The 24,984-nt window shown below is 46.5% G+C and overlaps 3 protein-coding genes across 5 annotated transcripts; 2 read left to right on the forward strand and 1 right to left on the reverse strand.

Moving 5' to 3' along the window:
- Positions 1 to 1,427: 1,427 nt before the first annotated feature.
- Positions 1,428 to 6,218, forward strand: Pheta2 (PH domain containing endocytic trafficking adaptor 2). Of its 3 annotated transcripts, none has more exons than XM_076855249.1 (3): positions 1,428 to 1,606; positions 3,259 to 3,332; positions 4,113 to 6,218. In XM_076855249.1, exon 3 carries the CDS (start codon positions 4,127 to 4,129, stop codon positions 4,892 to 4,894), a length of 768 nt encoding a protein of 255 aa, XP_076711364.1. In that variant the 5' UTR covers positions 1,428 to 1,606; positions 3,259 to 3,332; positions 4,113 to 4,126; the 3' UTR covers positions 4,895 to 6,218. The 3 variants fall into 3 exon arrangements, with proteins under 3 accessions (XP_076711364.1, XP_076711363.1, XP_076711365.1); XM_076855248.1 differs by lacking the exon at positions 1,428 to 1,606 and adding an exon at positions 1,616 to 1,926; XM_076855250.1 differs by lacking the exon at positions 1,428 to 1,606 and having other exon boundaries at positions 3,196 to 3,332.
- A 504-nt stretch (positions 6,219 to 6,722) lies between these two features.
- On the forward strand, positions 6,723 to 10,462 carry Smdt1 (single-pass membrane protein with aspartate rich tail 1). The gene is made up of 3 exons (XM_076855251.1): positions 6,723 to 7,044; positions 8,634 to 8,774; positions 10,215 to 10,462. Exons 1-2 carry the CDS (start codon positions 6,859 to 6,861, stop codon positions 8,769 to 8,771), a joined length of 324 nt encoding a protein of 107 aa, XP_076711366.1. The 5' UTR covers positions 6,723 to 6,858; the 3' UTR covers positions 8,772 to 8,774; positions 10,215 to 10,462.
- Positions 10,463 to 11,710: 1,248 nt separating this feature from the next.
- On the reverse strand, positions 11,711 to 18,418 carry Ndufa6 (NADH:ubiquinone oxidoreductase subunit A6). The gene is made up of 3 exons (XM_076855252.1): positions 18,240 to 18,418; positions 12,731 to 12,846; positions 11,711 to 11,909 (listed from the first exon to the last, which is right to left on the reverse strand). The coding sequence occupies exons 1-3, from the start codon at positions 18,376 to 18,378 to the stop codon at positions 11,778 to 11,780; spliced, it is 387 nt and encodes a 128-aa protein (XP_076711367.1). The 5' UTR covers positions 18,379 to 18,418; the 3' UTR covers positions 11,711 to 11,777.
- Between the last annotated feature and the right edge of the window lie 6,566 nt (positions 18,419 to 24,984).

Here is a 24,984-nt window from a genome sequence, read left to right on the forward strand (position 1 = left end):
CTGCGAAGCTAATTCTCACTTCTAGGGGACCCAAGAGGGCGTAGTGTTCCCCACACGGTAGGCTCTCAGGAAGTGGCGGTGCTGTGAAAACCCTCTAAGAGCGTTGTTTAGAGGAAATGAGGAAATGTCCTGAAGCATGGCTGATAGTAAGACGTTTAAAGTAGTGAAAATGAATGGGCACTACTGTGGGAGGATGGGTGAGAGAGAGAGCAAAGGCGGTGGAGGTGTACAGCTCATGTAATCAGGAGTCTCTCTGGGACTGCTCAGCCAGATACTCTGAAAATTCCTTGTCTCCTTCATTCAGCTATTTATTGAGCAACTACTTAGTGCTCAGTACCGTTCTGGGCACCTTCACTTGGATGGTCACTGGATTTCAAATATTATGGGTCCCCAATACCCGCCACCATCTCAGATAGTGGCAACTCCACTTCTGATTACTCAAGCCAAAACTTGGTGTTCTCCATACAGCCTTATCTCCTTGCCCCTGACATGCAATCTGGTAAATTCTGCACTCTCTACCTTTAAAATCCACCTCACATCCAGCCCTCTCTCACTGTTCTGGTGCCCTCAACCACACCTTAGCTGGTATTTCAGCAGCCTCTCAGTAGTCTCCTGCTTCCAGCCACCAGCAACCAGAGTAACCCTGAAAACCAGTCAAGCCTCCCTCTAAACCCTTTGATGGCTACTCACCTCCCAGTGCCCTTATGGCCCTCCCAGATTTGCGAGTGCTTGCTGGCCCCTTCCTTAGGCCTCCTTGCAGCCCCTCAGGCACAACAGAGGGCAGGGCCCTTGCACTAGCTGTCACTTCTGCCTGGAAATCTCTTCCATTTCCTTCAAGTCAAATGGCATCTTCTCAGTGAGGCCTACCCTGCCTTCTCACCCCAACTCCCCATCTCCCTTAGTCTATCTTTTCCACACAGTTATCACCTTTTATACATTTATTATAGTTTATACTATTGATTGAATAAAATTTATTTAGGGAGACACTATAAATAAGAAATAAAAGCATGACTATAGGGAATTACTGTAGTGGCTCCTGTTATAATGAAAACACACCCAGGGATGTGCTCAAAACCTCAGGGTAGGCTACTGTGTAGTGTGTGGCCAGGGAGGGGACATCTGACCTGAGACAAAAGTGCTGTGAAGGGGTCCTGGGGTTAGGGCTGGGAGGGTGGGGGTGAGAAGGGAAGGCTGCCTAGGCTACAGGAACTGCAAACGCAAAGGCTTCAAAGCCTTTGAACTTTGAGGTGGGAACCCTCAAGTTCATGGTCAGATATTTGAGTACACCGGCTCCCAGGAAGGGCCTCTGGGAAACCCCAGCCTCCGTCTTTGTGTGTTCCAGCGATCTTCACTGCAGGCCTAGGCGTTGGCCAATTCAGGGTGGAGTTTAGGGGAGGGACCCTCCTGGAGGGTGGAAGAGAAATGGATAATCTGCAGAGGCAGAGATAGCAGACCCCAGGGGCCTGGTGTAGCCCGGCAGGGCTTGGCAGGCTGTGCAGGAATTCGCCTTTAGCAGACACCGGGGAGGCCTTGCCCGGCTTGGCTCAGCAGGACCGGAGGACCGAGCGGGACCTCGTGGGGAAGTGGATTCTGAATTCTCCCAGCGGTGAGCTGGGCGGGAGGCCCGCGGACAGCCCGAGGGGCAGCCCTGGCTTGGCGGCCACGGTTCCACTGACCAGCTCTATGGTTCGGGCAGGTGCCCACCCTCCGGGACCTCAGGTTCCCGCCGTTCTGGATCCAGAGGCGACTCGGCGGATCCCGGAGCGTTTTGGGCAGGGAGGGGCGAGGGCGGTAACCCGAGCCGCCCGGGCGGGGTCCCCGACTCCTGCGGCCACGTTCGCAGCCCGGCGGAGGCGCGGGAACGGCGCCCGAGCGCCCGGGACGCGGCCGCAGTCCACCGAGCGGGCCGCGCGCTCAGCGCAGGAGGTGAGAGCGGGCCCCGCGGGCGCGGGATGCGGGACGCGGCGGGAACGGCCGCGCCGCGCGGATCGGGAAGCCCAGGCTGCGGCCCGCGCCGGGGAGGTCCCGACCGCGGCGACCCCCGTTTCAGCGGCCAAGCCCCCGGCAACCGGGACGGCGCGGTGCCTCAGCCGAGAGCCGGCGCGGGGTCCGGTCCGCAGCCCGAACCGCGGGCTGCAGACCCCTCCCCGTGCCCGGCGCTGGGGCCTGGACGGGCGCTGAGGCCACTCCTCGGGCCAACTTCTGTGGTCTCCTCCCCTTTCCGGGGCCACCCCGACTGGAAAGGCCCCTCCTCAGCCCGGCGGCCTTTCTCTTCTTAGCCCTTATCACTCCGCCCTTGTTTATTAGCCCATTGACTGTAATTTAATTATTCATTTAATAATAATGATGATAATAGTAATAATAATAATGCTATTATTCACTTTTGTTTGCTCACAGTGGATCTCCCCCCTGGAATGTGGCTCCAGGAAGGCAGGGGACTTTGCTTTGCCTATCCCCTGAATCCAACACGCATTTTTCTTCTTCCTCCTCTTTTTTTTTTCCTTACTGGAAATTGAACCTAGGAGCGCTTTACCATTGAGCTACTGCCCACCTCTTTTTAATTAATTGTTTGTTTAGAGATAGAGTCCTCTCAGTTGCTGAGGGTCTTGCTAAATTGCATTCCTGCTTCAATCTCCCGGGTTGTTGGGATTGCAGGATTATAGGTGGGCACTGCCTGGCCTGGAAATAACCCACTTCTTGAGGGCTTCAGGAGCCAGGCACAGTGCTCATCAGTGGAGCCAACTGGATACAGCCCTGGACATTCTAGGTTGGGGACAGTGCTGAAAATGCAAATGGAACTTTTTTTTTAATCGCTGCATTTAGTTTTTTTTGTTTATGTGGTGCTGGGGAAAGAACCCAGTGCCCACTGAGCCACAAGCCCAGCCCTGTAAATGGGATCTTTATGGGATGAAGGAAACCTTCTATCGGACACCTTGGTGATCAGGACCTCCCTTGGGTATGGTGATCCAGCAAGGCTTCTCTAATTAGGTGACATAAATTAAAGGCCACAAACTGTGTGTCAGAAGGGAAAGCAAGAAGCTATGGGGGCACTTACCTCTGACCTAGTCTCAGAGGGCAGGGAGTTGAGGTCTGAAGAGTGAAGGTCAAGACTGTGGGACCCAGACCCTTGAGTGTGCCAGATATGGGTCAATGGGTGGGGATTACCAAGGGGCAGGGAGGGCTTCTTGGTGGATATGGTCATTTTGCTTTGCCCCAGTTCACAGTAGGAATTCTCATCATTTGAGAATTGTTTTGCAGGCCCCTTGGGAACCAGGTGGCTGAGTTGTGTGGCCAGACAGGAGGCGACTGCCCTCCCCTTGTGAGTTATTTTGGTAAGTGCATTACCACCTGAGACTCCTCCCGCCCCCAGAAGATGTGAGAAAATAGGCAAAGCAAGGGCTGCTTCTCACTGGTCATGTGATTTTGGGCAGTTCCTCTTCAATGCTGACACAGTTTTCCATGAATAAGGAGGACACTGGGATTAAGTGCTTTATATGATCCTTGGGCAACAGCATTCAGCCACTGTGGCAGGCCCTTCTCAGCCAGACCCTGAGTTTGGGCCACACTCCTGCTTACAGAGTAGATCTTCTCTGAACCTCACTGTGAAGCAGGCCTGCCTCCCCACCCCACTGCACCTATCTGGCCCCGAAGGCTGCAGATTCCCGGTGAAGGACAACTGTGCCATACACCTCATACAGGGAGAGGCCAGGAGAGCCCAGGAGAGTCAATGGGGACTCTGGAGGGCTGTCCACAGAACTGGAGTTGAGAGGCCTGCAAGTCATGGGGTGATTGAAGCAGAATTGTTTCTATGGGCTTGGCGTCTGTTTCAGCCACACTAGGGCCTATTTCTTTGTGTTTTAAAAAACCATGTCAATGTCCCACCACACCTCTGCCCTACAACTGCAATATCCTTTCTCCTGAGTCATTGGATGTCCACTTTTTGGCCTCTCACAACATCCCTTTGAGAGAAAGGTAGGGAAGACCGGCCCAGTTCATGTATGAAGACTAAGAGCCTTGGGATGCAGTCAGTGAGCAGGGCCACAAGGCAGGGCCAGGTCCTTCCCCCTGGGGCTGCCTCCCTCTCTAATCTGCAACCATCTCCCTCTCCTCAGTTTTTGTGGGAGCCATGAAGCTTAACAAGAGGAGTGTGACCCACTACGCACTGAGTGACTCCCCTGCAGACCACACAGGCTTCTTGCGCACTTGGGGGGGTCCAGGGACCCCAACCACCCCCAGTGGCACGGGCCGAAGATGCTGGTTTGTCCTTAAGGGCAATCTGCTATTCTCCTTTGAAAGCCGCGAGGGCCGGGTCCCACTGAGCCTGGTTGTGCTGGAGGGCTGCACTGTGGAACTGGCCGAGGCTCCGGTGCCTGAGGAGTTCGCCTTTGCCATCCGCTTTGACGCCCCAGGAGTGCGCCCACACCTGCTGGCAGCAGATGGGCAAGCGGCCCAAGAGGCCTGGGTAAAGGCGCTGTCCCGGGCCAGCTTTGGCTACATGCGCCTGGTGGTCCGTGAGCTGGAAGGCCAGTTGCAGGAAGCCCGCCAGAGCCTGGCCTTGCACCGCTGTACCACCCGGAAGGTGGCTGGCAGCCGCTGTAAGCCTCAGGCTCCCAACCACTCGTCTCCAAGTCCAGAGAATGGACACTTTCTCCCCAGCGACTGCAGCCCCATGGGTTCCAGTGAAGAAGGGGGCAGCAGGCCAGCAGGGCAGGATTTGGCTGAGTGGGAGTTGCAGGGCCCTGCCAGTTTCCTCCTAGGCAAGGGGCAGAGCCCTGTGTCCCCTGAGACCTCCTGCTTCTCTACCCTGCACGACTGGTATGGTCAGGAGATTATGGAACTGAGGCGGGGGTGGCAGCAGAGGATCCTGGGGAGCCAGCCAGAATGCAAGCCATAGGATAGGCCCGTAGCCTGGGCCTTTAGTCCTGGCCCTGTCCTGCTGGTCAGGACACTGCAGCCAGTGCTTTTCAAGGAGTTAAATGTTTACTCACTTCCAAGGTTACTTTTGGGGGGAGGGGAGTTCCTGCCCTCCTGATTTTTTTAGGCCTTCCAGGTTCTACATTCTCCCTGTGCCTAGAGGGGACTGAGGAATTATGGCTTCCAACCCCCTGACTTTTTTGAAACCCAGAAAGGAAAGGTGGTTTACGGATCGCCTCAGAGCAAACCTGTCTCCTGACTCTGACAGGACTGCCCCTCTCTCAGGCGATATTAATGAAATGCAGGAAGAGGGGCTGCCCTACCTTTGACCTACACACCAGACTCTAGCCATAATTTCCAACACAGGAGTCTCGTGTGCACTTAAATGCCAGAGGCTGTCTGCAGTATTAGCTTAAGGGCTAACATTGTCAGTGAAAATGAATTTATTGTGCTATAGGGATTTCTGGGCCCAGTTTTTCTTGAGAGGGATAGGAAGACTGGGCACGGGCCCCTTTCCCCCCATAGTTTGGGTAGGGTCCTTTGGAGGAAACAGCCTTTAGCTAAATAGAGTGACTTCTTACTCCTCGTCTACCAAACCACCACAGATAATGCTGAACTTTGCCTTGGGAGGGGCTTTTATGTCAGCAAAAAACTTTCCTGTGTTTCGTCCTCAGCAGCCAGCTAGCTCTTGGTACTGCCAAGCAGGAAGTAAAGAAGAGGCAGGGAGGCAGGGTGGCCCCTGGGGAAGGCCAGTTTGTTTCTTTGGTCCTCAGTCCTGGGTATTCTAGAAGCTTAGGATTCTCAGTACCATGTGATAAATCCCACTCTCCTGGCTGGGCTCCCATAAAGGTACTCCTCCTCCTAAAGCCACCAGGGAACTCTGTGACAGTTCCCAGGACTTTACCTTCAGGAATCCTCATTGCTGCTCTTCCCAGCAGTGGTGCAAAATGTTTTTCTATTTGTCTGGAAGGCAAAACTGCTGGGACTACAGAGCCAAAGGCCAGCCCAGCCTGTCACCTTAAAGGTATAGTGGCAGTGACTGGTGGGAAGATGCAGGGCCTGGCGACAGACACCCCTTTCCTTGCTTCCCTCTTTCACTTGGCTGGACTAAGCCCAAGTGGGCCAAAGACAGACTTCAGGAGGCTGAGATGCTGCCCTAGGCCCAGGACCACTGCTGCCCTGCTTTGTTCCCAGTCCTGTACAGGAGCCGTACGGCCCACCTGCACTTTATTTTATACACAGATACTACAGGCCTTTGTTATCTTTGTTATTGTTTAAAAAAAAAAAAAAAAAAAAAAAAAATATATATATATATATATATATATATATATATATATATACACACACACAATTAAAACACTAAAGTTTTTTTTAAAAAGTTATTACTCATTTTGGTTAATACAATGTTTTTAGAAATGAAGAATCAGGGCTGGAGTTGCGAAGCCAGTATCTGATGGCAGAAGCTGAGTTAGGTTAGGGACTCGGGTTTGTTGCGGGCCTAACTCCCACCAGGTCCACTTTGGCCCCGCCTGTTTCCCAGCCCCGTGTCCCAGACCCTCAGCCCACTCCCGCCCGTTGTTAGTGTTTTTTATAAGATTGAATGAGTAAAGTTCTTTCATTATTACTCATTTTGGTTCCTGAAGCTTATTTCAACACACTCTAGACAGACCACTCCGGGAACAAAGAACTCACTGCCACAGACCAGGGCCCCGCGGGAGGGGCAAACGAGGACTTCTGTATCGTTCTCGTGACGTCACCACGTCGGGCGGGAGACAAACGCCTCTTTCCACCGCAACAGGAACTGGGGGCACTGCGCAAGTGTCGGGGCTGGGCTTCTCGTGTTCCCCCTCAAGTCTCGCGATATTGGGGTGGCGTTCTGCGTGAGGGCGGCACCGAGGCCCGACTGTGGGGTACTGGTGCCCGGGCGAGGGGCGGGGCTGGGAGATGGCGTCCGGAGCAGCTCGCTGGCTGGCGTTAGCACCTGTCCGATGCGGGGTTCCCTGGAGTGGGCCGATCTTGAAGAAAGGTGGCGATGTCTCCGCCACACGGGGCAGCTCAGGTCGGAGCCTGGTACCGTCGAGGTCAGTCATCGTTACCCGCAGCGGCGCCATTTTGCCCAAACCTGTGAAAGTGAGTGTCTGCCTGGAGGCGGGGCGAAGGGGCTGAAGCCAATCATTGTGGGGACTGCGTGCGGGCTGACGCTGATCGGCAGGAACAGAGGCCAATCAAAGGATCGCTATAGACTGGAAGGCGGCTAAGGACAAATTTTTGCGCTGACGGGTTGCCGGTTTTGTTTGGGGCGGCGGGGATGTTGTTTAAAACCCCATGTTGAGCCGGGTTTTGGAGACTGAGGTTGAAGGGTGAAAGCTGTATTTTGCACTAGTTTATCGGGAGAAGTACGGTGCCCGTTTTTCTGGGCCGGAAGACAGCTTTCTGCATCGAGTTCAGGCGGATTATGCAGTCTCTGCGCGCAGTTGATGGGGTGAAAGAACGAGTCGTGAAGGAGTTTTGCATCAGGGGAACTTGGGGCGGGACCGATTAGTCGTGACCTTGTATATGAAGAACTAGGGTGGTGGCCAATATCCTAGGCTGAGAGCCGAGTTAGGTCCTCGCTTCCATGTTTTTTGCTTAGTACAGCCCCGACCAGATCCTGTTATTATTTTTTTTTCCCCACCACCGAGTGCTGTCAGTTAGTAGTACCCTTGGGTCTTTCTAAGCATAATAGAAATAGTCATTTATACCAAACAAAAGTTTGCTTTCTGACTGCAGGGCTGTGTGAGTTAAAAAACAGTTCTTGAAAGCTGGTCTGGCCCATGCTAATTCACACAATTAACCATAGACTGGTTTCACAGCAAGACCGGAAAGAAAGTGCTGCTGCCTTACAAAGAGGCATAATTGACAATTGAATACCACCCCACCGCACTCTCAGGTTCAGGCTCAAACCCAGGGCCTCTGGCAACAGGGCAATCGCTGTACCACTGAGTTACATCTCCAGCACACCTCCACCCTCATCACCCCACCCCATCCCCAATATAGGGGATTGATCCCAGGGGCACCTTATCACTGATCTACATTTTTTTATTTTGAGGCGGGGTCTAAGTTGCCCAGGCTGGCCTTGAATTGTTGTCCTCCTGCCTTAGCCTCCTGAGTAGCTGGGATTACAGGAGCATGCCACAGCTTCCAGCTTCTCAAAGTGATTTTAACTCCAGGAAAATAGGAGAGGAAATGTTGGTGATCTTCTGGGATCAATCTATTCCATTGTAAAGACGTGCCCATTTTTCAAACAAACTGTTTCTAAAATTTTATGTGGTGAAATCAACTTTGTTAGGTATCAGAGAGCCTGTTATCTGAACTGTATAGAACATCCCATAGCCATACATTGTCTTGTAATTAATTTTTCACGTGTGTAGTGTCTTCTTTAAGAAGTGTTGACTGTAGTTCAGTCCTCTTAGTACTTTCTCACCTGATTGTAGGGTATCTACAAATAATTAGCAGGTTGGGCCTAGTTTTTAGATGACTGACTGGCTTGTACTTTTCTTTCTAGTATCTTTTTTCATGATCACAACAATCACTTTTTTATCTTCTTTTATTTTTCTTGCTCTGAGTTTTTCCAAGGGCTTAAAATCAGGTTGTTTAGGATGGGTTTGAGGTCCACAGGAGCAAATGCTCCTGTCAAATTGGGCTCTGGAGCTCACAGCCACCCTTCTGACCCTCTGCAGATGTCCTTTGGCCTTCTCCGTGTGTTCTCCATTGTGATCCCCTTTCTGTATGTTGGAACGCTTATTAGCAAGAACTTTGCTGCTCTACTTGAGGAGCATGACATTTTTGTCCCAGAGGATGATGACGACGATGATTAACAGGTAAGACTTGCTATTCCCTTAAATGGGCAGTAGCAGGAAGTGGGTGGAGCATCTGATGTGATCTGTGATGCAGTCTGGCCCGGTAGCAACATTTGGATATTCAGGTCAGAAACTTCTATGAATTAATCCACTTCGTGATTAGTGATATTATTTTGCCTTTTTCTTATGTTGGACAGGGATAACAGTTGACTTACAAATTCACTGCTGTCTCTTCAACTAGGTCTAGATCTTAGGCATCTATTCAGTTGCCTTTGACGTACTCTTAATTCATCATCTCATACATTTCCTGTCAATTTAATATGCCTTATACACCCACCACCAACAGCTTAATTTCATCTGCTCCATACTGAAATTTGGAAACTGGCAAGTCCTCACCATGTCAGCTCTGCACCAGTACAGTCTAAGCATGGGCATAACTGCCTGGTTCATACTGTTCACAGACCCTCCCCAAGGTGTGCCATCCCTCTTCTCATTCAGCATTCTTGTGTTGATTTCCTGTCTTCTGATATGTCCTTTTCTGGCAGCACAGCTGTCATAAATAAGGACACTCCTGACTCAGCCTGCATTTAAGACTTTCCATGATCTATCTAGTCACACCTCTTATCCCACGCTCATCTTCCATATTCCCAACCATAAGAGGAAGTGCCCTTGAGAGGACCAGGCCTTCTGTTCTACTCTGGTGAGCTATCTCCAGGATTCATCATTTTTCAAGTACCTTCTTAGCTCCAATCATTGGTTTGTCACTCTCAGACTGCTCTTTGTCTTAGTTCCACCCATTCTTCAGTGTCTTTGATAAAGTTTCCCTTTATCCCTTCATCTGAGAGTGACTTCTGCTTTGTCTGAGTGACCCTCACCTTTCTCACAACATTCAGTATTTTTGAGTGGAATGGCACACACCTATAATACCAGAAAACTTGGGAAGCTGAGGCTGGAAGATCACAAGTTTGTTTTTTGTGGGGTTTTTTTTGGTAGTGCCAGGGATTGAACCCAGGGCCCTGTGCATGCTAGGCAAGCGTTCCACCAACTGAGCTATATCCCCAGTTCCTGGAAGATCACAAGTTTGAGGCCTGCCTCACCAACTTAGTGATATCCTGGGGTGGAAATGGGGACGTAGCGGTGAAATACCCTTTAGTTCAATCCCTAGTATCAAACAAATAAAAACCAATTTAAAAAATTTCAGTATTATGTGCTTAAACACCCACATCCACACCAAAATTCTACCAGAGCCTTAAGTTTCTTACTGGAGGGAACATTTTATACCTTATGGACTCCTAGTGCCTGGTCTGTGGTGAATGCCCAGTAAATATGTGAATAAATAATCAAAGATCCTAAGAACTGCCTTTCTCCTGCCATGTTTAGCAGAAGCATTCTGTGGAATTCTTTTTCAGTAAGTGGATGGAGGACTCGCACCCACTTCACTATTGCTCTCCTTTCTTACAGGGCACGGAAGAGGTATGGAAAGGAGAAAATCATAGCTGAAGGAATGGTGATGTGCTCAGCCCTCCTCCCCTACCAGCAGAAGGGCTCAGGGGAAGCCCCCAGTCCTGCCTCCTGCATGGTCTGTGAACACAGCCCAGATCCCCACATTCTGGGAGGTTCCCCAAGTTGTGCTGTCCACTGAACACTGGAAAAAGCAAGCTTTCAAATTATGAATAATATTAATAAATATCAGCTGTGTGTGACTGAAAGCAGGCTCTAGTTGTTGCAATGTTTTGGTCTTTTCTTTCTCTATCTGCGAAGTAGCCCAGGATAGCCAGGCCTCTATGGATCCACAAAGGTAATTAAGGAGGCCTGAGACCTATTTTTTAAATTTACAGAAGCTCAATAGAAACACTTTTCCTTCAAAGCTACACAGGCTAACTAAAGCCTCAAGCTTTTTTGGTCTGTTGTTAGCTAGCTTATTAGGAGCTTTATTATTTTACAGCTAGTTTATAGTGTCATAAGAATCTTTTTTTTGGGAGGGGGGTACTAGGGATGAACTCAGGGGCACTCAACCACTAAGCCACATCCCCAGCCCTATTTTGTATTTTTATTTAAAAACAGGGTCTCACTGAGTTGCTCAGTGCCTCACCATTGCTGAGGCTGGCTTTGAACTCGTGATCCTCTTGCCTCAGTCTCCTGAGCCGCTGGGATTACAGGTGTGCCATCACACCCAGCTCATAAGAATGACCTTTTAAAACTTGGGTTCCTTAGGCAAAAATAAAGGAATCCTTTATGCTGAAAAGTGTAAGAATCCTCTGAGTGATTATACCTATAGATACTGAACTCCTTTCTCCAGCATTTGGACTCTCCAGGGAATGAACAGAGAATACCATCCAAAACAAATAGGAATCAGTTCTTTAACCTCCACTGATGTTTATTCTCCTTATATTTAGAGCTACACCAGTGTGCAAAATCAACAGGAATATTTCTTTTCTCTGTGTATGCATCCAGTAGGCGGGGCACTAGCAGCCTGCCTGAAGAGTAAGAACTGAATTTCACTATGAGGACTAGTGCTTGTTGAAAGACAGGGGCTAAGCCTCTAGCCATCAATTTTCTTTGGAACCAGAGAGGAAAATGGCCCATCTTGTCAGGTCTTTTTCCATGCCTATTAGTGTTGCTCTGACCCTTCTCTGACAGCCAGAAATGGCTAATTTTGGATTATCTATGCCCTAATACCATGGCATCCAATTGTGTAGGCTATGGAAACATGACTAAATTAACAGTCATCCAGCCTCATATCCAGTGTGAGTTTCTGAAGAGATGGCTTCATCTCTTCCTATTTACTGACATGTTAGACTCTGAGAAAGAATCCAATCTAATTTATAGCACACTACACAATTGAAGCAAAGGGAATGACAGGGGTATGTGTACCAGTACCCTACTTCTTCAGGCTTGGTGAGAGAGACTGTAGGAAATTGGTTTACCAAGAGAATTCTACCATGAAGCAACCACCATGAGTTTATATGTTTATTTGTATATAGTAATTAAATATATCAATATGCACCTTTCCACTGAGTAGCTTCATGGGTCATGGCCAACATAGAACTTGGACAGGAAATCCTTTGGCCTGGGTGCTTCTGTTTCATGGAAGAACCGCATAACATGTGTCCGCTGCTTCCACACTTTTATTGTTTCTTCCAATTCCATCTTTCCCTGCACAAGTAAGAGGAGAGGTGGTTAATGAAGGAACACAATACTGAATTCCTGGATTCTATTCTGTGCTGGGCACTGACCTGAATGACCTTGGACAAATACATAACCCGTGGAGGTAGTTTTTGTATGTGGAAACTGAAGTGGGACTAAATCATTTTGGAGGACTTTCAGATAGTCACCTCTACAACTGACTGCTTTACGTTTCTGCTTAACATCTCTCCTGGGTGACTTATTGATCCATACTGAAGCTCTTATTGATACCAATATAACTGAACAGGAAGATAGAATCAGGCTCAGAATTTGACTCCCATTTACACAGGACTCACACCCAGCTTGTCTGCCTTGTCCAGCTGTTAAGCTGGTGTCCAGGTAAAGCAGTAACTTCCAGGGATGGTGGTTAATAAGAGCTCAAACCTCCCTCCTATATATATTTTTTGTTTGGTTGGTTGGCTTTTGCAGTACTGGAGATTGAACCCAGGGGTGCTCTACCACTAAGCTACGTCCCCAGCACTTCTTAAAAATTTTTGAGACAGGTCTCATTTAGTTGCCCAGGCAGGCCTTCAATTTGTGATCCCCCTGCTTCAGCCTCCCACATGGTGATTCTTGGTTTTAAAATGGAACCCCCCAGTAGATTTTCCCTTCAGCAATCTTAGTCTATTTAATCAGGGGATAACCTCCAAGTTCAAGTACTCCTCTGAAACAGCAATAGTTGCTGAACCAGTAGTTACTTTTTTAACTTGGAGACAAAATGTTCATCTGGGGAAACTGAAAACGCCTGGGACAAGTTGGCCAGTCCTTTAAGCTGGTCTGGGGTCAGTTACCTTAATGACCAGAAGATCAACCACCCTGGGGTCTGTGACATGGGCATTCTTCATAAACATTTCTCGGACTTTATCCCGTCCCTGTTTCACAGTGATGTCTAGCTGGAATAAGTGCACTAAAGAGAAAACAAGATTTGGGATAGAAATTACACAGCTAAAATAGTTTTTAAAAACTTAAGTCAGTGGATGTTCACTGAACACACACAGATTGTGCATTCATTCCGTGCACCAAATGTCAGCCTAACCCTCAGCTAGTTGCTTGAGGACGTGAGGATGTGTGAGACATGGTTCAATGAGTTTACATTTTGTTTCAGGAGACAAGACCACACTTGAAGAATCAGTAGGTAGCACAGTTGAAGAGTGTGATCAACCTGGGTTCAAATCCCAGCTGCTGTTGTTAGCTATATGATTCTGTGTAAGTTAACAACTTTGTGCTTGAGTCTGTCAGTGAAGTGAGACAATAAGATGTATAACTCGAGTTGTGATGCTGTGAGATACAAAATGCTTACAGCAGTGCCTAACATGGAGTTGACTCCCGATAAATGTTAGCAAAATTATTAATACAGGGCTGGGGTTGTGGCTCAGTGGTAGAGCGCTCACCTCGGACGTTTGAGACCGTGGGTTCAATTCTCAGCACCACGAAAATATAAATAAAATAAAGATATTGTGTCCATGTATAACTAAAAAATTATATTTTTTAAAATTATTAATACAGGGGCTGGGGATGTGGCTCAAGTGGTAGCGAGCTTGCCTAGCATGCGTGCGGCACTGGGTTCGATTCTCAGCACCACATAAATATAAAATATTGTGTCCACCTAAAACTAAAAAATATATATTAAAAAAAAAATTTATTAATACAGGGTCTCACTAAATTGCCCAGGCTGGCCTCAAACCTGTGATCCTCTTGCCTCAGCTTCCTGAGTAGCTGGGACTAGAGGCAAGTGCCACCATACCCAGCTTTTCCTTTCTTTTTTGTGGTGCAGACAGTTGAACTCAGAGCCTTGTTCATGCTGGGCAAGTGCTCTACTACTGAGCCACACCTGAGAATTAGCATTATTTTTATATGGAACAATCTTACAATCTGGTGACAGGGTTGAAATTTATGTAAAATAATGTGGCATGGGCTTTAGTACCACATGAACTTGGGAGTTGAGAGAGATTGCTTAAGGGTTTCTGCAGGTAAGGAAGGCTTTAATCCAACAAGCAGGTTTCTTGGAAGAAGGACAAAAGATATAGTTCCAGTTCTCTAGGTATTAAATTCTGATTAGAGGAACAGTCATCCATGACTGCCAACATAAAATCATAATATTCCCAATCCCTTAAGTTAGCACCTAAAATAGTGACAGACCTTCAAGTTTGTATGGCACACAGGCATGTGGATGTCCTTTGAAAATTAGGTTTCAGTCACTTGTATTCTCATCCCCTGGCACTCAGCCAACTTCCGTGGAGTGCTGATAACAGGTATGAATAGGCCCCGTGAGCCAGGTGGAATACAGACAGGGTGAGGCGCCCAGTAGGTTGGTGGGACAGCAAGCAAGGCTGACAGGCTAGAACTAGTACTGTATACTCACTGGGTGAGGATGCCTTGTGTTGAGGCCAATGCTGGGGCTTGGCCACCCTGATCTACAGAACTATCACAACTAATAACTCTGAAAACTTATGAGGGCTATCTCATCATACTCATAACTCAGCGACAGCCATGGAGTAATAAAGTTTCTGCCAAGGAAATAACATGCCATGTTGCAAAGAAAACAAGGTTTCTTTGACCATGGAATAAGCAATAGCAGACATCTAACAAAACTGGCATCCCAGCTTGACAGGTAAATAAATGTTAATGTTAACGACAGAGATGATCACTCATTGAAGTATCCGGTGTTGTCCTGGAGCAGGTCCTGAAGGACAGCCAATTTTGTAATCACTTCCCAAATCTGCCTTCAGTTTGGTAGCTTATAATCAACCATGGCAGGAATATTTATACCACAGGGGTAAACTGTAGTGTATATAAATTCTGCACCCCTCTACCCTCAAGAAAGCTGGCCATCCCTTTATCACATTAGGGATTTCACAAAAAAGCACAGGAAAGTACAATAGGATGACAAAGAGATGCAAAAACAAATGAAAACTAGTATGGGACCTGGGATTCAGAATCTTCTCTTTCAGGAAAAATCAGGCACGACCACTGTGGGAATCATATACAAGTGTTCCTGGAAAATATGGGCCTAGAATCCAGGTGGGTTTTTTTGTTGTTGTTGCTTTGTTTTTTCACTTACAATCTTGTGCTCATTTAAGAGGAGAAATACGAGGAATCTTCCTCTGCTATCAGTGCTTGCCTTTCCTACACTTTTAAATCAAATTCCTGCCAACCTTAAGAGGCAATGTTTCCAGGGATACTGGTACCCATCAGCTCAATGCCCATCCCCCCAGGGAATCCTTCCCTAGAGACATTCCAAGTTTGTCCCAGGCGCCATCCTCACATCCCAGCCAACTGAACACAACCCTTCACCAGTGAGAAAGGCTGAAGGAAATCAAATGAAAACAGCCTAGCTCTGGTCTGCTGAATTTGGTCTAAATCAGTGGTTCTCAAATCAGGGATGATCTTACCCGCCCCAGAACATTAGGTAATGTCTGGAGGCATTTTTGATTGTCACAACTAAGGGGAGAATGCTACTGGCTTCTAATAGGTAGATGCCAGGGATATTGTTCAACAGCCTATAATGCACAGTACAGCCCTGTACAATAAACTATCTAGTGCAAATGTTGGGAAGCCCTGATATAAATCAATTCCAACTGTTCCTTTTCAACTCACAGACTCCTGGCTTATTCTTTAAATAGTGAACATTTACATTTGAGAGGCTCAAAAGATAAGTAAGAATCCCTTTTGGATGAAAGATGACTTTTCCAGTCTGCTTTCCCAAACTTAGTAAGGCTTTTCTGAGGTTCCTGACAGATCAGGGAGGATGACACTGATACAGTTGTCAGCCTTTGCTGCAGTTCATCCTGGTATCATTCACACCAGGTGATCCTTTGATGCAAGGCAGCATGGTATAAGGGAAAAGAACACAAGGGCAGGGGTCAAACAGGCTGGGTAAAGCCTCAACATCAGTATGAACATTCCTAGAGAGAGACATTCCAATTTTGGTCTGGGGTATTCCTTCTTGCCTATGTTCTCTATAGGAAAGGAAATAACTTCTAATCTAATTGCTGTATAGGAATATGGTAGAGAATAAGGAACAGCACTTTGTAAACAGTAAAGCATGAAACAAATGTTGGCTGTTAAAATTTTTCAGAATTTCTCCTGCCATTTCCATGATACACCAGGAAATTATCTGGTTATGTGCCTACCTTCCTCTCTTGACCATAAGACCCTGAAGGTCTTGTGGGTGAACAAAAAAGTGTTTTATTCACGTTTGTTTCATTCTAGGTATCTAGTATTGACCCTACAGTACAAGAGGTGCCCAGTGAAATGCAGAATAAATCAATGAATTTTCTGTAGAAAGCTTCCTGATATCTTCTGGCCAGCAAGCAGTATAGTTTTTTTGTTTTTCCAAAGAAGGTATTCAAAGGCAGTTCTGTCCTAGTGCTCCCATGCCAAAGTGGATCCCAGAAGCTTCAGAGAAACTACAGTAGGCATTCAGAGCCAGTTTTTTGGTGCTGGGGATTGAACCCAGGGCCTCATACATATTAAGCTCACACTCTACTAGAGCCAAGAGCCACATATTAGAGTTGAATAATCAGGGTCTGAAAACTGGCTCTTCCACTCATTGGTAGTGTGACCCCAGACAAGTCTGTGTGCCTCAGTTTTCTCATCTGTAAGGCAAGAAACAAAGCCTGACTTAAAATAAGGCAATGTAATGCCTTTAGCATAGTTCTGGGCCATATGTAAATATTTCAATAAATGTTAATCATCATCAATTCTATTACTTATTCCCAATCCTTGATTTGATTATTTAGCTGGAGTTCCAGTGATGCATGACAGTGTAGCATCTAAGTAGAGCAGCTACAGATTACTGACCTTCCCTATAGGTCTGACCTTTGCTCCTTTGACCACGCCCTGCCTCCCATTCTGACCCTGCTTTCTAGGCTCCTGTAACCCCTACCTTCTTTTTCCCCTCTCAGGCCCTTTCTGACTCTGGGATTCTCTCTCCAAACAGCATTTGAAGGAAGATCCTGGGAAGGAATGATCTAGAAAGAGCTGGGTCCTGACACTTGCAATACCTGGGTTCCATCTTCAACTCAGCCATGTCATGTCCTCCTTAGTTCCTCTCTTTCAGGTGGGTTTAAGTTAAGGTCACTAGCAATCTCTCAAAGTCAGTCTGAGGACAGTTCCCACATTAAAGAACTGGGCTCTACATGGAAGCTCCTTCTAGGGTAAGCCCTATTAAAAACAACAATAGCCAATAACTTAATAAGTGTTAACCAAGTGTCAGGCCCTGTTCTAAGCACTTTGGATATATTAGCCTACCTAACACAGTAACTCTCTGAAGATACTATCAGTACCCCCATTTTATAGATGAGAAAACTGAAACACAGATGAAATAACTTGCCCAAGGTCACAAAGCTACTAAGGGGCAGAGCCTGGAGATGAGTGCAGGCTTATTCTAATCTCCCCATTCTGCTGCTTCTCATAGATAGGGAAGTGTCAGCTCTGAGAGGTGCTACAATGCTCCAAACTCATTCAAACAGGCCTTACCCCTCAGACTAGCAGGGAAGGTCCAAGTTAAAACACACAAGATAATAAAGCATGGACAGTCCCACAGTTGTACTACCCCTGAAAGTTTAGGTGGGATTTTCCCGTCTTTATTTTAACCAATACAGTGGGCAGCCGGGGGAAATCAAGATAAGAAAACAAGCTCTGCACACAGGGAGTTTACATACTAATCCTTCAGCTAAACGGACTGAATCTCTGCCATCTGGGCGAAGGAAGGGGTTCTGCGGTAGAAGTGGGGAGACCAGCAAGTCTTGGGAGACTGGAGGGCAAGGAAGCTATCTAGCATGAAGAGACTGGAAAAGGAGTCGCTGGCTTATCGGACGACCTTAGGAAAGTCACTTCCCTTCTCTGGTTCACTTTCTGGTGGTGACAGGAACTGGATGACTGCCCGAATTCTATGGCCACTTTGTTTATAAAACCCAATGGGTGTCTGAAACTGCCTTTTGGAACTAGAGTTGACTCTGGGTTCCGGGCCAGAACGCTTCGCTTCGCCTCTCGGTGCCCTCAGGTGCCTCACCTGCATAATGAGTCTGTCACCGACAGTCCCTGCTCTCCCTCTAGGCCTCGGGAAGAACTAGAAGACAGGACACCAGAGCGCCGAGCGCGCCTGGAATCTCTGTAGGATGCTAGGAACGAGTGGTCTGACCTCGGCGCTGCCTTCAGGTCGGGTCCACCTTAGCTCGAGTGACCCTCTTCCCCTGAAGCACCCACAGTCGCCTCTGCCCAAGCTGGTGACCTCGGCTCGGTCGTGAGACCTTGGGCAGCTGCATCCGGGGCCCCGCCTGCGCCGCTGCCTCTCACCAGTGTTTGGCACCTCCCGATACCAGGCGCGGTAGAGTTCGCGCACTCTCCGCTTGGCCTCGTTCATGTCCCGACTGAAAATAGGCTTCACGGAGGTGCCGGCCGCTGCAACAGCCCCGCGCAGGCTGCTCGCCGCCATCTTGCTGAGGCGCCGCCTCCCACGCGCGCGTGCTCCCGGAAGGATGTCGTCCTCATTGGCTACAATGAGACGCCACGCCCCCCTGCTGGTAGGCGGGAGGACGGCTCCGGGGCTCTCCGATTGGCTGGGAGCCTCTGTTTAAGCGGGAGTAGCCGGGCTCGGGGAACGGCGCACGCTGATTGGCAGAAATGCGGCTCCGCAGTTGGGCTGCTGAATTGTTGCTCCGAAGGGCCGTCGGGCGCCAGGAAACTGCTTCGGAATCTTGGACTGAGTGCAGGAGCCTAGTTGCAGCGTTTCTAGGCGCGCGGGCTCCAGGTTTCCCGTCGACTGCTTGGGCGTGGGTAGCAGGACCGTGAGGGGACGTCTGAGGTAGATACAGGCGCCTGGGCTGCAGTGGCCTGGCCTGGACCATGGCGGCTTTCTGCAGCAACAGGTTGTTTGCTGATTTATTTTCCTAAAAATCAGTTCTTCCGGAGCACGGTAGATGTTAGAGCGCCTCCTGGCTTTAGCTTCTGGGCACTTCTGAGCCCTGGGAGGTAGGTCACAGCATCACCCCATTTTAGACAAGGACTTGACATCCCAAGCCGTGGATCTCGCCCAGAAGCAACCCAGGAACCTGAGCAAGAAACCTGGAAAGAACCTTAAGTCATCCGTTTTGGGAAGCTGTCTGCTGGCATTTTCTCGCAGAACACCAAGGAGAACCTCGAACTGTAACGGAAAAAGTAACAGCTAGCAATATGACAGACGGTGCACTGGATTTTTTAGTTAGTTTATCCTCATAGGCCAGACAGGTACTGTGAGCCTCCCAATTTTACTGGTGAGGAAACAGATGGTGCACTTTCCACCTGCCTTATTAAGTTGCCTCCCTGCCCGACTCCCGGATAGGCGTCTCTGTCTTTCTGAAGAATCAGTGAACAGGCACCTTGGAAGTACTGGGGAAGAGAGAAAGACAGGGCTGAGTTTAGCTGTGGGACCCCAACTGGCTTGGGTAGGATCCTGCATCGCCCAATCTTTCTCATTTTTTTATTATTATTTTTTGTACCAGGAATTGAGGGGCGCTTTGCCCCTGAGCTACATCCCCATCCCTTTTTTATTCTGAGACAGGGTCTTGCCAAGTTACTGAGGATCTTCCTAAATTGCTGAGGCTGGCCTTGAACTTGGGATCTGCGTGCCTCAGGCTCCCGAGTTGCTGGAATTATAGGCGTGTGCCACTCTCCCGGCTTTCATATATCCTGTTTCTTTTTTCTCTTCAGTTTTGTTTATAGCTTTGTTTTACAGAAATTTGTTTATTTATGAGGCAGAATCTAGCTAAGTTGCCCAGGGTGGACTTGAACTCCTGATTCTTTTGCCTCAGGCTTCTCAGTAGCTGGGATTACAGGAGTGAACAAATGCACTTGGCTAAATATAGAAATTTATGTATTAATAAATGAGGAAGGGGTTGTAGCTCAGTGATCGAGTGCTTGCCTACTGAATGCTAGGACCTGGGTTTGATCCTAGCCTTACAAATAATAATAATAATAATAATAAACTGAGTATTTTACATCTTATTTAAGACTGTCTTTCCTACTTCAAGATTACAAATATGTTCTTTTTTAATATTTTTTTAAATTACCATTTTATGTTAATCACTGAGAATTTTTTTTATCACACAATCAAAATGGTATACCTCTATCATATTCAAGGAGCTATAAACACAGCATCAATTTCTGTCCATTGATGTTCTCTCCTTTAGTTTATACCAACAATTTTAATTGCTCAAGATTTAGGTATGTTTTGACATTCCTAAACTGCCGCAGTCTAGCTGGGCACAATTCAGGAGCCACTTGTCAAAAGAAATGAACTTTATTTTTAGAACCACACAGGCCAAAGGAAACAGCTCCTCAGGAAAACCCTTCAGAGCCCAACTGCCACCACCTGCTTCCCACAAGCCTCTCCACCTCCCACATCCTCCTCTCTTGAGGCCGATTGGCTGGGTCGCATGGGCGGAGCCCAAAAAAGTCCCCCAATGAGCAGCTCCATGGTCTGAAAGGGCGGGGAAACAGCCCAATGAGCATCACCGCAGAGGAGCCAATCAGCTAGAAGTTGCTAGGCCCAATATGAGCCAATCATCAGCTGGCAGTCTGAAAGTTTGCTGGGGCCCCTTCCGCTGTGGCTCTCAACACTAAACAAGTCTTATTTTTCAAATATTAGGTATGTTTTGATATTCCTAAACAAGTCATTTTTCAAATTTTTTGGCAATCTTTTTTCTCTTTTTTTGATGCTTGTTATCAAACCCCAGCTCTGATTTATACACTGCTTTATATCCCCAGTGAGTAAAATTATTTATTTATTAATGCAGTACTGAGGCTCTAACCAAGGTCCTTGCTCATACCAGGCAAGTGCTGTACCACATTGAGCTACATCCCCAGCTATTCCATTCACTTTTTTTTTGTCAATTTAAAAAATAATTTTATAAAGATTTTGATTAAGATTACTTTGAATAAAGAAATAACATCTTTAAGAGAGCCTACAGAATGAGAGAAAATCTTTGCCAGCTACTCCTCTGACAGGGGTTAATATCCAGAATATATAGAGAACTCAAAAACTTAACACAAAAAAGCCAAATAATGAGTCAAAAATGGGCAAAACAACTAAATAGACACTTCTCAAAAAAAAAAAAAAAAAAAAAGAAACACAAATGGCCAACAAATACATGAAAAATGTTCATCATCTTTAGTAATCGGGGAAAGAACAAATCAAAACTACACTAAGATTTCATGTCACTCCAGTCAGAATGGCAATTACCAAAAATACAAGTAATAATAAATGCTGGTGAGGATGTGGTGGAAAAATTACACATACGTTGTTGGTGGAACTACAAATTAGTACAACTACAAATTGGTGGAAAGCAGTATGGAAATTCCTAAAAAAAATTCAAGTGGAATTACTATATGACTCAACTATCCCACTCCTTAGTATTTATCCAAAAGAACTATATAGTATCACATACTATAATTATAGTCACATAGTGTTTATAGCAACATAATTCACAATAGTCAAATAATGGAACCAATCCAGATGCCCATCAATAGGTCAATAGATGAACAAATTAAGGAAATGTGATACACAACACACACACACACAATGGAATTTTACTCAACTATAAAGAAGAATGGAGGGGGGGGGATGAAATTATGGCATTTGCTGGTAAGTGGATGGAAATGGAGAACATGCTAAGTGAAATAAGCCAGACTCAGAAACAAGGTCAGATGTTTTCTCTCACATGTGGAGGCTGGATCAAAATAAGCCAGAGCAAAAGAGTGGGAGGTGAGATATCATAACGATATAGGAAAGATTAGTGGAATAGAAGGAGATAGGGAAAGAGGAGGAACTAGAAAGGGGGGAAATGCAGAATGAATTTAACAAAGTTACATTATGTGCATATATAAATATACCACAGGGAATTCCACCTTTATATGTAGAAAGCACCTGTCAAAAATAAATGAGTGAAAGAACAGTAGAGTAGAGGAAGGAGAATGGGGAGGGTGGAGGAGAGGGAAAAGGTGAAATCGAGACTAAAGTGGAATAAATAAGTCCAAGCAGCATGATTTTGTCAAAAGGAATCCAAGACCACGTATAACTTTAATGTGCTAATAAAAGTGACACCTTTAAACTCTGGAGTCTTTCAAACATTCTTTCAAGGTAGTGTATTTCATACATAGCATGTGTCTGTATGTAGGAATGGTAAAAATTACAAGACTTCTGTATGAGGGAATAGTACTTATTACCACCATAGCATCTTTTACCTGTTCCTCCCATTAATTCTACTTCCTGCTGTGTCCATTGTGTTAAACCCACCTAATGAGTTAACATCAGCTATTATGCTTTGTGTTCTGGAATGTCTATATTACCCATTTCTTTAAACAAAAAAACCTCAGAATTTATCAGTCAAAACAAATATTATGGGATTGCAGCTCAGTGGTAGAGTACTTGCCTATGTCTTGTGAGGCACTGGGTTCAATCCTTAGCACCACATAAAAATAAAGGTATTGTGTCCATCTACAACTAAAAATTTTTTAAAAATATCTCACTGTTCCTATCAGAAACTCAGGTGAGGCTTAACCGGGTTCCTCTGGTGAAAGGTCCCTCATGAGTCCCTCAGTTGCAGCCAGCTGGCACCATGGTTTCATTGAAGGATCAGCTGTGGTGGGGAGGAGAACATGTGCAGGAGTAGTAAGGGTATCCACTTCTGACCTTATCCACATCATTGGTGGCAGGTCCTGCTTTTCACCACATGGTGTCACAATTCGTGGGTCTCCACAGAATTACCTGATGACAGGGCACCTCTTACTCAATGGCAGGCATTCAGAGAATAAGCATGAGCACCCAAGATGGAAACACAGTCTTGATCTTATTTTGGAAGTGACATCTCACTTCTGCCACATTTTATGCTGAAGTGAATCTGTCAATGCATACCACACTCAAAAGGTGGGATTCCATAAGGGCATCAAACAGGAAGTGGGGATTACTAGGGTCCATAGCAGAGGTTGCCTATCAGAGTGTCTACTTAATTTTTTAAAGATTATAATTCTCTGGTAGAGTCACTTTATTCTCGTCTCTCTTTTAAATGTTTTCTTCAACATATGATTCATAGTTGTTTTAAAGTCCTTATCTGCTAACTCTGAATTATCCTTGGGTCTTCTGTTGACTATTTTATTTATTGTCATTTGTTTTTTCCTGCTTCTTTTCACATTTATGAGCTTTTAGTTATAAGCTAGACAACATGGATAATATGTTGTAGATTATGTTATTTTCTCTAAGGAATATTAACTTTTAGTAGGCTTTGAGGCTTGAAGTTAGGCTTCTATCACTTGAACTGTTTTAGTTTCGTTTGTCCTTCTTGGGTGTAGTCCTTATTCCTAACATGATGCTTTTCTGGAGTCTCCACTGAATAACTGGAGAATGCGTTGAGACTTCTCCATTCTGGCCAGGCCCAATGTCTCCCCTCCCTGGAACTTGCAACTGAATTTATCTGACAGCTCTCACCTTCTAGAAGCTGTTATCTGCTAGAACATCTTATTGGCTGCTCAATGTGCAGCCTAGCGGGTGGCTACACACTTCAGGAGCATTTTTCTGGAGACTTTCAGGCTTCTGGCCTATGGCTTTCTCCATTTTGCTTTCTTCTCAAATTCCAGTCACACCAGCAGCTATGACCTTCAGACTCCCATGACCATTAAGATTGCTGGTCCCTGTCTTGGCTTTACCTCCTCAGACCATACTTCAGAAAAACACCTAGGTAAATGTAGGGATCATCTCTGAAGAACCTGCATTGGGCCGGGCACAGTGGCATACACCTGTAATCCCACCAGTTTGGGATGTGGAGGCAGGAGGATCGTGAGTTCAAAGCCAGCCTCAGCAACTTAGTGAGGCCGTAAGCAATGAAGTGAGACACTGTCTCTAAATAAAATATAAAGAAAGGGATGGGGATGTGGTTCAGTGGCCAAGTGCCCCTGAGTTCAACCCCCAGTACCAAAAAGAGAGAGAGAGAGAGAGAGAGAGAGAGAGAACCTGCATTGGTTGCTCTTCATTTATAGTTATATATATATATATATATATATATATATATATATATATATATATATATATATAACATTTATGTCATTTATATTTTATATTATATTTTGCCCTGATTTTATGTCTATGTGTTGTGGGAGGGTAACTCTAGTCAGGTACTCCCTCACGACTGAAACTCCCTCACAGGGCCTAAGTGGAACTCAGTTTTCATCAGCCATATTTTTATTTCCACCCTAATGGCCAATTCATATTTCACTGGTGCCATATCCTTTTATCTTTTGGGGAACATCAATCATATTTATTTAATGCCTTTTTATTTGCTCTGTTAATTCTTCCCTTTAGTCCTTAGCTCTTTTGTTTATACAGTGTTATGATTTAGATATGAGTTATCCCGGCCTCAAAAGCTTGACGGTGAGACAGTGTAAAGATGTTCAGAAGTGAAATGATTAGACATGAGAGGTACAGCCTAATCAGTGGATCAAACTACTGACCTGGATTACCTGGGCCACACCTGTAGGTCCACGGGGTATGGTCTCTGCTTCCTGCTTCCCATTTCTGGAGCTGCTTTTCTCCGCTAAGCCCTTGCACCATGGTGCTTTGCCTCACCTCAGGCCAGAACAGTGGACTTGGCCATCTACAGACTGATCTCTGAAACTGTGAGCCAAGATAAACTTAAACAAAAACATTCTTTTCGGGTCTTTTGGTCACAGTGATGCAATGCCGACTGAAACATGCAGTTTGGGCCTCTCTCTCCTGGTGTTAGTTTTCTTCCAGTTTGACAAATGCTTGGGTCTGTATTTGAGGTTCTCTTTTAAAGACCCTCCTACGATGCTTTTAGTTACTGTGGTGTGCCATCAGTCTGTGTAGGTCACGAGAAAACAGCGCTAGGCAGAGTGCTGGTGGGTCCATGCTGGGTTCCATGTCCTTGGCCACCAGCTCTTTTTTTGCCAGGTATTCCCACACTAGTTGCTCCCATCTGGGGCTTCTTTTTGTCTGCTTGCCACAGAGGGAGAGAGAGAAGAGCCAGTTACCTCTGGTTTCACATGAATCCCC

Source organism: Callospermophilus lateralis, chromosome 4 (assembly GCF_048772815.1).
Source record: "Callospermophilus lateralis isolate mCalLat2 chromosome 4, mCalLat2.hap1, whole genome shotgun sequence".
Taxonomy (NCBI): domain Eukaryota; kingdom Metazoa; phylum Chordata; class Mammalia; order Rodentia; family Sciuridae; genus Callospermophilus; species Callospermophilus lateralis.